The sequence below is a fragment of the Talpa europaea genome (genome assembly GCF_964194135.1).
Source record: "Talpa europaea genome assembly, chromosome: 3".
In the NCBI taxonomy this organism is placed as follows: domain Eukaryota; kingdom Metazoa; phylum Chordata; class Mammalia; order Eulipotyphla; family Talpidae; genus Talpa; species Talpa europaea.
This window is the reverse complement of record NC_140069.1, coordinates 43,091,947-43,106,027: the sequence shown is the minus strand read 5'-3', so window position 1 is coordinate 43,106,027 and position 14,081 is coordinate 43,091,947. Positions and strand designations below refer to the sequence as shown.

Sequence of the window (14,081 nt, the reverse complement as noted above, 5' to 3'; positions counted from 1 at the left end):
AAAGGGGCGCCTTACCTCATAAAATTGCGTGTGCATATAAAATTTAGGAAACACACTCAGGAAAAGTCCTGTGATCAGAGATACGAAAATGGAGTGTTGGTGCATACAGTATGTATAGGATGTGTTCGGTTGGTTTGTTTGCCTCAATAGTACAAAGAGCTCCCTACGCGAGAATGACAGAGAAACAGACCATGGGGAGCATCATCAGCTGCACAGATATTTTAAACAGAAGGCTAAGGCATGAGACAGCGAAGGCTGACGCCGAACAAAGGCGCTGTGGGCTGGCATAATGCAATCTGAAACGTTTAGGCTGACGGGCAGGAAGACCAAGAAAGCTCCGCGCTTGGGGGCGGCCGCGCCTCCACTGCGGGAGGCGTGCCTCCCCGAAGCCCCGCCCTCCTAAACCCCGCCCCCTCACCCTCGGACCAATAGGAACCCGGGATGTTAGCGGGTGGGAGGTGCGGCCGCGTTGCTACGGCGAGAGTTGGGCGGCGGCGGGCTCTGCCTGGAGAATCTCACCGACCGGGAGAAGGTGGCGTAATGGAGGGTATGGAAGGTGAGGAGGTGAAAGGATGCCGATCGGGCGTCTAAAGCGACCCCAGAGCAGCTGGGGGTTGTTGGGCACCGGCACCGGGGAGTCGCGGCAGGTCCAGAGCGGCGGACACCGCCGCGTCTCCAGCGGCCGGGTCCTGCGGGAGCCAGACAGCCCCGGTCGCCGGGAGCGATGATCCCGCAGGCGGCCCCCCCCCCCCCCCCGACTGTCCTCAGCTGGGGTTCCCCACCCATAGCCGGGTCCAGCCTGGGGACTCCGCCGCGAGCCCCTTCCTAGACCATTTTCTGGTCTTGCCTGACTCCTGATGTCAGTTTGGTGATCACAGCCCTCGATCAGGTTTTATTCTCTTACAAAGTGGACTCTCCGTTCATGTCCACGGCCTGCTGCCGCCCTTGTTTCCAGGGGCCCGGGTGTGTCTCCAACCTCCAGCTTCTGACACTTTCCTTGGCCAGTTTTCCTTGATAACCAATTCCCCGTTTTTATGACATTTTCTATGGGAGGCATGCCAAGAGCATCTTCCAAGGAATTGTCACTGACCAGCTTTATTTCCCGGACAATAAACTAACAGGAGGATTTAATGGTTTTTTACGACGCTCAGTAAGGAAGAGCCGGCTTTGGGTTGTTATCTTTCTTTGGGTTTATTCTTATGTTGTAGCCATGACTCCAGATTTTGCTTTGTTCCCAGTTCTTTTACTTTTTCTCTGTTCTCTCTACCCTTTTTAGCCTGTGTAATGCAACAGTCGCTTAAAAACAACAAAGGAAAACGCCCAACAAGCATTGGCAATAACAGTTCCAAGAATATTTTTCAAATTGTGTTTAATCCTTCGGATGAGGAATAAGTCTTTAGAAGTGAAAGAGCCTATTGTTTTGATTTCGCCTTCCCCCCCCTTAATTTAAATAGATTCAGGTTGCATTAAGCATAAGCTGTTTCATTAACCCTGTGCAATGTTGTTTGCTAGAGAGTGAAATATTTGAAGTGAAAAGTGGTTACCTGGTAACTTTTTGCAGTGACCTAAGCTCACCAATAAGCAGATGTAATAACAAGTACTAGAGTATTTCTTGATCTTGCTCTGAGGTGAAGTTCCTTTAGTAAATAAATACTTTGAGGATAATGGATAATCAGGAATTCTGATAATTTTCTTTTTGTGAGTAGCTGCAATATATTATGAACTGTGAATGTTTTGGTCTTGGCTTAATTTATTGTAGGCAGATTATTCAAATTTCCATAAAATGACAATTGTAATGACAACACTCCTTACTTTTCAGATATTTTTTTTTTTTTTTAATTTTCTAGAGGCATGTCTTATTTATTTATTTATTTATTATTTGTTTGTTTGTTTGGTTTATACAAGCACTGGGTACAGTCAGAAGTGCAGGAGGGTGAGAGAATTCACCAGAGCCAGAGCGGGGAGCAGAGCAGGCAGAAGGACCGAAGTACACTGCTGAGGGGAGCAGCGGAGCAGCGGGCGGCAGGAGAGGTCTGCGCGCCATGTGGGACCCTCCTCCTGTGGCCGGGGAGCAGCCGGGGATCGAACCAGCGCTGCAGAGGCTGCGGGCAGCTTCGCAACCCAGCGCTCAACCGCTGCGCCACCGGAGAGGCCCACTTTTCAGATATTTTTATGTAGCTATCTCCTGGAGTTAGGGTTTTTGTTTGTTTCTATGAAGAGCAGATATCATCATCTCCTCACATTACTCTCCTAAATTTTTTGGCTCAAACATTTTTCTGGGTTTTACTAAGAACAATAAAGACAATTTTCAGATTTGAATTTGGGAAATTTTATTTCACTTCTGAGAGAATTCCAGTGGAACGTATGTTAAAACCCAGGGTTCCTAAGTTTGCATGGACCAGGTCTCTAGGAATCATCAGAGAATGAGATTCACTCAGATATAATTATAAACTGGAAGTTTAAATAGATCAGATTCAGCTTTTTTTTTTTTAATAAACTTTGAAACTTGTGAAAGTATTATAGCACATTCAGTGGTATCATGGATTCTGGAATTCTCATAAAGTTAACATAATACAATAAAATACCTTAGCACAGTATATCTGCAGATATTTAATTTGTAATTAAGGTAAAGATCTTTATCAGGGTGTAAAATTCTGTATGCTAACCACCTAAAACAGTGTCTGACACAGAGTAGGTATTTAAAACTATTTGCTGTTAGCTAAGTGGCTTTTGTCTAGAGTTGCAGCAAAGAATAAAAACAGTCAAAGCCCTGCTCTCATTGAGCAAATGATTTAGTAAACCTTAATTTTAGCAGTAGTAAGACATTACTATTTAAGTCTTTACTAAGAATGCTTTCAAAATATAATGAAAATCTATTATAATACTCAATTATGTAGAGAAATACATGAATTCTCATGTAATATGGTGTGCCATGATGGTGATGGGCATGTTTTATGGGCCTACTTGTGATGTATAATGTTAAGCAATACTGTTCTTTGCTCATTTGATTTTTTTTTTTAACGAAAGGAGATACTGTCATTAACGACGATGTGTTTAATTATAACCAATTAGGTTGAAATAAATGGAATTATCCTTTTTGTGGAGAAAAATAATTGAATATTGGTAGTTACAAGTGGTTTAAACTGATAAAATAAAAATCTGAGAATTTTCTGTTAATGTTACTACATTGCCTTTCTTTTTTTTATTTTTTAGTCAGTCCCTATTAGTTTACCCTATGCCAAGGTCTGAAGTTTTAGTTTTAAGGTTAGCATTCATTAATTCATTCAGTCATTTCTTCATTCAATAAACATTGATACACTGGTGGATAAGTTCAAGTTTTTGCTCTATTTGAAGTTAAAGTCTAGCATTTTCAAGGTATCTTATAATATATTGCAGTATCCAGTAGAATAAAAATATATTGCAGTATCCAGTAGAAAATCTTCAAGAGTTTGCTTAAATGGCATAGTAATCGAGCAAATATTGTATTATTTGCCATTAGCCTCATGTTTCTAGTTGAAACCAGTTACCAGACTAATCTTAATTGTAAAACCAAAAAATAACATGGACACTTGAAAAATTTTATCGAAGATAATTGTACTCTTTTTTATAACTTTAAATTATTTGCATGTAGATCATAAAGCACAAAATTTTATTTTGTCTAGTGTGACTTTTATGCTTCCTGGATTGTGAAGAAATGAACTATTGGATTATGTTTCAAAACCAAATCTTTATTACTGCTCATGATTTTGTATAGTCTGTATCTGAGCACTACTGTATGTGAGTAATAAGAGCTTTTAATTTCTTTTTACCTGAATCTTGTGCAGTATAGGTATATCTAAGGGCAACAGGAATTAGTTTTAGATTCAGCAAAGTTCTAATTTCTCATAACTTTCCAACTGTAAAATAGAGATATGATAAACACTATATTTTTATCTATATATATAGTATTCTCATTCTTTTTAAGGTTTCTGATAAACAGTTATTAACAATTGTGACAGAGATCACGCTGCCCATTCCTCATTTGGACTCCTGAATTAATAAATCTTAGTATTGCCCACTAAAACATGATTAAAAGCCTGCTCTTTTCTAATTGAAAGGAGTCGCCCCTCAACCCCCTTTTAGAATTTCTTTTTTGTTTTATTTTTCCCTCGTCTAAATACCTAGTACATCTTTATTAACTTATCTCACACTCAGTGGGTTTTTTGTTTGCTTGCTTGTTTGTTTGTTTTGGCCCTGAGTTGGATGCTAGGTAGTTTTTTTTTTTTTTTAAAGATTTATTTATTCATGCATACAAGAACTGGGGTATAGGCCAGAGGTGTTGGGGGTGAGAGGATTGACCGGAGACAATGGAGAACAGAACAGGCAGATTGACTGAAATACACTGCTGAGGGGAGCTGTGGGTGAGTCAGGGGAGGTCTGCTGCGTCAGTGGGTAGCTCCCTGGCCTGTGATCGAAGTTATGATGCAGTGGCTGCGAATAGCTTCATAGTGCCACGTCCTAACCCCTTGTGCCACCAGGGAGGCCTGGATGCTAAGTATTTTTAAATAGTCAGTGTATTGGAGAGGCCTTTCTTTGTTTCTTTTTAGCTCTATGATTTGGGTAGTTTACTTAATCTGAACCCCAGCTTCTTCAGCTATAAAATTTGAGCTATTAAATAGTTGAACTATGTTAAATTTTAAATAGTCATAAGGCATTTAGTGAAGTGCCTCACACATTGGAGGCACCCTCAGTATTTGTTTACTGAAAGGTTAAAAACACTGAAAGTGTTTTTACTAAGAGCAGTGCTGGGGTACTTAGTATTGTGGGCAGTCACTAGATAACGTTAGCAGCAGAATAGGTTGAAGAAGAGGGAAATTGGAAACACATAATGTGATGAGCATTTGAGGTAAGGCAAAGTGACAGGAATTAAAAAGGGAAGATAGATTTAAAAGGCATATCTGTCATGGGAAAATGTGATGTGACTGCTGGATGTGCTCGGGAAAAGAAGTAAAAGATAAAGCAGTTTTCTAGCTTGAACTACGAGGTCATAATAAAATCTTTAACCAAAGAGGAAGACCAACTTTGGGAAATGAGGTAATGCTTTTGGCATTAGGATTGTTGTATTTGTATAGTTCTTAGTGGGGAGTTGGTGAAAAAGTCTCTTAGGTACTTGGATATATCTATCTGGAATTTTTAGTTTAGTAGTCATCAGCTTGTAAATGAGAGCAAATGGAGGCATTCACCCAGAAAAACTATTTTTAACAAAACCAAGAAAGAAATTTTGAACCGATGATTTGGCTTGATCAGGAAAGAAAATTGCAGTCAGGAGGAGTCTTTAAGGAGTTTTAAAAATTGTCAAAAAAGGGAAGTAGAAGGAGAAAATAGTTATTTTAATGTTTATTAAGTAGTGACTATGTGCCAGAAAAAGTCTACCATACCTAGTATTTTTGGATGTTTGAGTACTAACCAGGTCAAACCCTTCTTGGCCCATAAGATTTGAAAAACTTGGGTTTAGGAGAGAGAAATTTTGAAACCAAGAGAAAAAGAACAGAAAGGGTCAAATTATAATGGTCTATACCTCAAACTTATAATCAGAGTTTTGGTCTTATGTCAGGTGCTTAATAAATACTTGTATCAATGAATCTATTTTAATATAGTAGTTTGTCTGCAGTTCAGATAAGAGAGAATGAGAGTAGTGAAGACCTACTCAGTAAATGTAAATCGGTTTTTCAAAAAGTGTGTTACTGAGACACTGGTTCTAAATAACTCCTAAGGGTAGAAAGGATATCTATTGGGGGAAATAACAGCACAGTAAATTTCTTTTTTTAAAAAATGGTTGCTTTTTTTTTTTTAAAGATATATTTATTTATGTACACAAGAACTGGGGCACAGGCCAGAGGTGTGGAGGGTGAGAGGATATACCAGAGACAGAGTGGGAAACAGAACAGGCAGACTGACTGAAATACACTGCTGAGGGGAGCAGCGGGTGAGACAGGAGAGGTCTGCTGAGCCATGTGGGTTGCTCCCTGGCCGGCCGGGGATTGAACTTGTGCTGCAGAGGCTGCAGATTGCTTCATAGTGCGGTGCTTAACCCCTTTGCGCCACCAGGGAGTCCCGTAAATCTCTTTTTTAAAGCTGAGAATTTTCTCTCAGCTCTATCAAGTTCTGGCAGCATTTGATCAATCACTGCCCAGGGAGCTAACCCTTATGGTGAGCAGACCTCTACGGTCTCGCCCGCTGCTCCCCTCCGCAGGTTGTTTCAGTAGGTCCTCCTGTTCTGCTCCCTACTCTGTCTCTGGTAAATCCTCTCACCCCCCTCCCAACCCAGTACCTCTGGCTTATACCCAGTTCTTGTATGCATAAATAAATAACAATAAATCTTTAAAAAAAAATAAAGCTGAGACATTTCTATTCTAAGAAAATACATTCATTTAATCTAGACATTTCCCCAACATTTGACCATGGAGCAAGGGATTGGAGGATGATTTGTGAAAATACTGGAAATGACTGGTCAGGTTTAGACTGAGTAGGAAGTGAGGAAACGCCAGTGGTGGGCTATCAAATAATTGCAAGTCACGCTGAGCTCAAGAAAGTGACTAAAAGAGAGTTAGAAGGTAAAAGTCTGTGGTTAAAGAAGGAACTTCAATATTTTAAGAGCCCAGAAGTGGACCTTTAAAGGTGTTTTGACAGTAACTGTTTTTACAGTTACTAGTGCACTGTGGAGTGGAGGGTGAAGTTTATATAGATTCAGTGAGTCAGATGTAATGTTGAAATCTATATTCAAATGAAAATGGGAACATTTTGTAAGGTATTAGAAATTATTTACTTGGGAACAATTAGATTTTAAACCAGACTGTAGGAAGAAAGTGGTATTATATACCATGTACTTCAAAATTGAGGTTTGTTTGGCTTTAAATGTTGGATTCACATAGCAACTTATGCCACCAGTGGTGAGGAAATAAACATGGTACACATAGCCAGAGCCATCCTTATTTTTTAAGGTTACTTTTCTTTTGAACATGTTCTCATTTTGTTCTTAAATGTATTCATTTTTTTTTATTTATGCATGCAAGAACTGGGATACAGGCCAGAGGTGCAGGGGGTGAGAGGATTCACCAGAGACAGAGTTGGGAGCAGAACAGGCAGATTGACTGAAATAAACTGCTGAGGGAAGCATTGGGCAAGACAGGAGAGGTCTGCTGCATCATGTGGGTAGCTCCCTGGTCTGTCAGGGATTGAAATAGTGCAACAGAGGCTTCAGATAGCTTTACAGTGTTGTGCTTAACCCCTTGTGCCAACATGGAGGCCTGGTTTTAACAATTTTAGATAATAGCACACACACACGTATTAAATATATATATATATATATATATAAATATAAATGCTCAAACTAAGGCATTTTGTTAGTTGACTTTATACCTTAAATATCTTGGTTACCAAGGAATAGTTTCTGCTAATTCCAAACTAAACTTTCAAAGGTTTATTTGTTGAAGAAAGAACATTTTTATGGCCCAACACAAAATAACCTTTATTCAGCAAATCTTTGAGTTAATTAAAAAAAATTGCTCAGTTCAAATATTAACTACTGCAACAACCCAATTTAGTTAATTTTTCTTAAAATGTGTACTGTATACTTGAAAATCAAAAGAGAAAACTAGAAACATTTTGTGGTTTGGCTAGAAGTAGAGTTCATTTCCTCATTCAGTGTCTTCCAATACCCATTTCTGATGCTTTCTATAAATCAGCAAAGTAAATTCATTTACTAACATTTAAAAAGAAAATCTGGATTTTAAAATGGAAGTGCAATAGACTTTCTTTGCCAGTTGACAACTTGAAATTTTTGCAGGAGTGATCATTAATAATTTATTCTCAGAGAATTATAGTTTTAATCTCTCATTCAAAAAAAATCAATTGTACTTTGTTCCTTTAATGGAATAACTGGATTCTTTAAACACAGGCTATTCTACTTCTCTGTCCTAGTCCATTGAATTTGAAAACACGTAGAAATTCTGACCCATTATTCTTTTTTTTATTGAGGTAACATTGGTTTGGAACAATGCATGTGATTCAGAGGCATAAGGATCACACTTCCTCACATGCAGATCACCTCACCACACCACACCCACTACCATGGCTTCCACAACCCTCCACCAAAGTCCTTTGTGCCGCCTCTCCACTTTGTTTTCCCCCTCCCACCTCCCTATCTTGTAGCCTCGCTTCGTCAGCTTTCTCAGGTTTTTTATTAGTTTGGTTTTGTCTGACCCTTTGTTTTCTCTCTGTATAAGTGAAGCCATCTGGTATTTGCCATTCTCCTAACTTATCTCATTTAGCTTACTCCCCTTCAGTTTCATCCATGTTGTCACAAATGACAAATGAACTCCTTTTTTATAGCCAAGTAGTATTCCATTGTGAATATATGCCATTTTCTTTTTTTTGAAGATTTATTTATTTTATGCATACAAGAACTGGGGTACAGGCCAGAGCCATGGAGGGTGAGAGGATTCACCAGAGACAGAGAGGGGAGCAGAACAGGCAGACCAACTGAAGCGTACTGCTGAGGGGAGCAGCAGGTGAGACAGGAGAGGTCTGCCGCGCCATGTGGGTATCTCCCCAGCCGGGAATTGAATGCGTGCTGCAGAGGCTGCAGACAGCTTCATAGCATGGTGCTCAACTCACTGCACCACCAGCGAGGACCTATATGCCATTTTTCTATTCCACTTCTCTGTCCTTGAGAATTTAGGTTGTTTCCATAACATGACTATTGCACATAGTGCTACAGTGAACATCAGAGCTTATATCCTTTTGCGTTAGTGTTTTTGCACTTTTCAAGTAGATACCAAGAAGTGAAATATGATAGATCTATTTTAAATATTTTTAGAAAGTGCCTTGCTGTTTTCCAGCAGGGGCTGGAGTCTGCATTCCCACCAACAGTGTAAGAGGGTTTCTTTTGACAACTTCCTCACCAACACTTCTTGTTTTTTGTATTTTTGATATGGGCCATTCTTACAGATGTGAGGTGGTAATTTCATTGTAGTTTTGATTTGTATCTTCCTGATGTTACCTGATGACGAACATTTTTTTTTCATGTGCCTGTGGAACCACTGTATGTTTTCTTTGATGAAATGTCTGTGAGCTCATCTATATACTTTTCATTTGGGTTGTTTTCTTTTTATTGAGTTGTGTATGTTCTTTGTAGATCTTTTATATCTGTCCTTTGCCAGATACATAATGTACAGATATTTTCTCTCATTCAGTTGTATTTCTTTTTGTTTTATCTATAATTTCTTTTTCTTTTTAGTTTGATATAGTCCCACTTGTTTCTTTTTCCTTTTGTTTCTCTAGCTGTTGGAGGCCAGTCTGCAAAGACCTCAAAGAAGCTAGTGTAGTGTTTTGTGCATGTTTTCTTCAATGTATTTTATAGTTTTGGTTCTTTACATCCATGTCTTTATTCCACTCTGAGTTAATCTTTGTATATGACTGTCGAGTGTTCTCAACACCATTTGTTGAAGTTACCCTCTTTTCTCCATTGTATACAATTGGCTCCTCTGTTATAGATTAACTGTCCATAAATGTGTGGCTTTATTTCTCTACTCAATTCTATTCCATTGGTTTGTGTGTCTGTTTTTATTCCTGTTTTGAATATAGAGCTTTGTAGTATAGTTTTGACATTCTCCTTTTCATCAGGATTGTTTAAGCTTTTCTGGTTCTTTTGTGGCTCCACATGAGTTTCAGTGATGTTTATTCTACTTTTTGAAAAATGCCATTGGAGCTTTGAAAGTGACCCATCCTTCTTTAGATTCGTTGACCAGACCAGCAGCTATCATAGAGCCACTGTAACACAGCATAATCTTTTAAAGTCTTTTAGAGCTAAAACATGATTAATCTTTGTGTTGATAGCTATACCAACACATTGTGGCATTTAGTCAAAATTTAGGCTTTTTTCTTTGTGACTTCACCCATGCTTTTGAGATGCTAATCAGTTGTTTAATAACAGCAGATTGGTGTGTAGTGGCATAGGAAATTATTTAGTATTAATCATTATTAAAGATGAAGATTTGGGTTCTGAAACAAGTGTAAGCTTTAGTGGCTTCTTTGGAACCACTGAATTTTTTTTGTAATTTTGATGATATCCATCCCAGTCAACATCAGGTAAACATCATCATTTGCTTCTGCCCAGTTGACAGGTTCATCACATAGAGTGATGTCTTTTGCAGTGCAGTTTTCATTAGTAGGTATTGCTAGTAGTCGGTCACCAATTTGTATATAACCAGCCTCAATTTTATCAATTACACAAAATCCAGATCCTTTATCTTTGAAAACAATGATACATATGAGCTAAAAGACTTACCAATAGATCTTTTAGGAGGCTCGAAGGAATCAATTTGTTCCAATAAATGCAATCCTTTATACTGTTTTGCGTGTTCACTTGGTTGGGATCCTTGATTAGATTTTCACCACTGAGCACACTTGGGATAAAAGCTATGTCACATTCTTTCACAGCACCTATAGAATAGTATTATATGAAGATACCATTTCACACCATGTACAGGTTTTGAAGTTGCTAAATACAACCACTCATAACAAAATCAACAATATATGCCATATAATTTGAAAGGAGGATTGGCTTCAGAAGAGTTCTGCAGTATTACTTTATTTACTTAGTTCTATCCATTAGTTAGAGTCACTTATTTAGCTCTAGTCACTCTGCTATAATAATTATCCATCTGAATATCACCACTCTACTTACATTTTTATAAGTTGCATAATTCACTAGTTTTTATCTTTCAGGAAAAATTAGTGGAGTTTATCTTCATGTTCTAGACAGTAGTATTTTTCTTTACTTTTATAGGATGTGAAACATTTTTATATATAACATTTCAGTTGATTCTTTGAAATTTTAAGGTAGACTGAGCAGATACTGTCATTTCATAGTTGTTACAGTGAAGCTACCTATATGTGATTATTGTACATTTTTTTCTAGTTCACATAGTGAAGACTTTTCTAACAAGGAGAGCAACAGCACATTCTATGCTATAGTTCCTTGGAAATTTTCTGTTCTGTATGTAGACGGGTGAATGCGAATTGCTCAACATACTACATACTACCTAAAGCATTTATTCCACAATATGCAGTTGGTCAAGTGGTGTAATCATTCTTGTCTATGTACTTTTCTTGCTTATGTGATTTTAAGGTAGATTTTATTAAATTGTGGTATATTAGAGTTAGAAAAGGGCCACAGAGGTTATTTATCTGAACTTTCTTATTTTAAACAAGAGGAAACCGAATCTTAGATAGGTTAAATATTTTGCCCAGAGACTTGTGACACATTGTTCTAAATGACACATTGGGAACTTTTGCTTAGAAGATATGAAACAAATTCCAGTGCCTTTTCTTCTATACTATCATGTTTTTATATGAATACCACTAGAACAAAATGTGACTTTTATCATGACCTGTTGGTAGAAGTTCCCATCAGTAGTAGAATGCAATCCATATGAACATGCCTTATTTTGTGAATTATAGAACTATGCTCTATATCCAGGTAATACAAGATGAAATTATGCTTATATATCTTTATTTTGAAGGAAATAAAGACTTTTTACATTCTTTTTTGAAATAATTATTTGTATATGTTTTTCCTCTCGTCTGTTTTCTCTTTTTTATGTCTTCAGTGATAATGATTTTATTTTCCATTAAAGACATCTAGAATGTGTTCGCTAACTTGTAGGAGTTAATCGTTGATATGTTTTATTGTATGGTAGTATTCTGGTTGAGTTATGAGTTCTTGTATTAAAAATGAGAGATGATTTGGTTCTTAAGATATAGAGAAGTAAAATGCACAGTAACAACACACGGTTAGCTTTATGAGAGCAGTGATTGTGTTATACCACTTTTGTGTCACTGTCATTTGGAATGTACTTGGCAAGTAGGTGCTTCAGTAGGTACTCACATGGTTTCCATCCTTTGAATTGATTTTTATCAAAAGTTCATTTTTATAAGATTTTTCTTTGTCTTCTACTTATCAAGGTAATACAAAGAAATGTATTTTTAAGTAAATAAATTAAGTGATATATTTTTTACCCATGAACATTTAGATCATTGTTTAGAATTTAAAGGAACACATGAGGACTGTAAGCAAGCTTAATAGATTATGCAGCATGTGGGTTTTTGACCACCATTATGAAGACATTCTTATCTTAATGAACCAAATGGATTCAGTGCACCTAGCAACTGCTTTAATTTTCCAGATAGTCTGGATTTAAGTGATCCAGATATGAGGTTGTTGCTATTACAAAGAATCCTGCCCTCTAGTATTAGCGAAAAACAAATCAGACAAATCTTAACATTGCTTTTGTAGTGGCTACTGCTTAACTACCTCCATCTGAGATGTTAGTCACTGCCTTCCTCTAAGGTAGGGCAGTGGAGTATTAAGAGAAATGAGAGAAAAAAACAGTTGTTTTATTTCTGTTTGATTGTGTTCTCATCAGTGGCCTTTGGTTCTCCTTATTCCTTATCTGTGAACTCCCTAAAGGCTTTAAAACAAATTATGTGGAGCAATTACTTCTTTCATGAGTCTTCATTGTACTACCAGAAAATAATTTTAACATTAATATTTTATTTTAACAATGAGTAAAATATTTGTCAAAAACATAGAGTGGAATATTGTTCAGGTACCATTTTTAGAAAATACAGGTATGGAAATAATTTTAGGTTTGATATTTATCTAGAAAATAAAACCAGCAAAACAACTCAGATGTGTAAAACCCTGAGGAATGTAGGATTTTTTTGTCCGTTTAGTAGCAAAATTTGTTATATATGCAGTTACATGATAAATATCTCACCTTTCGAGTAAGAATTTCAGCTCTCACTTTTTTAATGAATTATGCCAATGAGATCAGAATATCTGATTGTAAACTATCCAATGAATTTTAACATAGCATCATATATCTAAAATAACTAACATTGCCCATAATATAGGCAGTTTGCTTACTAAGTGGGTGATATTTCTTAAAGCATCATACTATTTTTTGGTGTTGAACATAACAAGATTCTTTTTGTCCTAGACTTCCTAGCTCATCTCAGGAAGATCTCAGGATGAACCAATCACCAGTACAGTTTCTTAATGTTTAATAATATATAATATTAGCCTTAAGGTAAATTTGGTTTTTAAAGTTTACTAATTTACAGTAGAGAGAAATAAATAATGTGAATTAAGAGAATATAATGAATTGACTTTGTTGAAATAACTAAAAAGTAAGGTGTGTCCAACAGTATCAGTTTTGTTATTCTTAAGTCATGACTTTTACATATTTGGCATGACCTTTTTGACTACTGATAACTCAAAGTCTTATGCTCAATTTTAATGGATAAATGTTGCTTGTCTAAAGCTGAAACAACTTTTTTTTTTTAAATAAGCACTGACAACTTACACATGAAACTAAGGGAAAACATTAAAATTTGAAATTTCACAATTTGAATTTGCTTCTGTTTTAGAAAATGGAAGTGTCCAAGTTGGAGAATTGTTGCCTTGCAAGATTTGTGGAAGAACATTCTTTCCAGTGGCATTAGTAAGTAGCTTTTTCCTTTGGGTTTGATAGTTCTGTCATTGTTCAGTAGTTCAGGACAACATTCATGGAAATACCCTCCGTTGTTAAAGAGACACTGGGTACTTCTTTGTTCACGAGTATCAGTTTCATCTATGTCCTTCTTCCAGAGGAGAATATTTTCTTCATGGTTTGGTCCTCTATGTTCATCTATTAAGTATTAAAGTGTTCTCTTTGTGGCAATATTAACAAAATCTCGTAGAAATACATAGTAATGTATTTAAAGATACAGGCTGTTATGGTGTTTGGGATTTGCTTTATTTATTTATTTTTTTAAGATTTATTTATTTATACATACAAGAACTGGGGTACAGGCCAGAGGTGCAGGGGGTGAGAGGATTCACCAGAGATAGAGTGGGGTACAGAACAGACAGAATGACTGAAATGTACTGCTGAGGGGTGCAGTGGGCAAGACAGGAGAGGTCTGCTGTGCCATGTGGGTAGCTCCCTGGCAGGCTGGGGATCGAACCTGTGCTGCAGAGGCTGCAGATAGCTTCA

General features: G+C 37.2%; 1 protein-coding gene across 1 annotated transcript in view; it reads left to right on the top strand.

Moving 5' to 3' along the window:
* Nucleotides 1-441: 441 nt before the first annotated feature.
* Nucleotides 442-14,081, top strand: part of ZC2HC1A (zinc finger C2HC-type containing 1A) — a gene marked incomplete at both ends in the record, with an annotated part of 45,732 nt that continues 32,092 nt past the window's right edge. Inside the window, 2 exons of the mRNA XM_084229426.1 lie at nucleotides 442-556; nucleotides 13,474-13,547. Coding sequence (XP_084085552.1) covers nucleotides 442-556; nucleotides 13,474-13,547 — 189 coding nt within the window. The remainder of the gene's footprint in view (nucleotides 557-13,473; nucleotides 13,548-14,081) is intronic.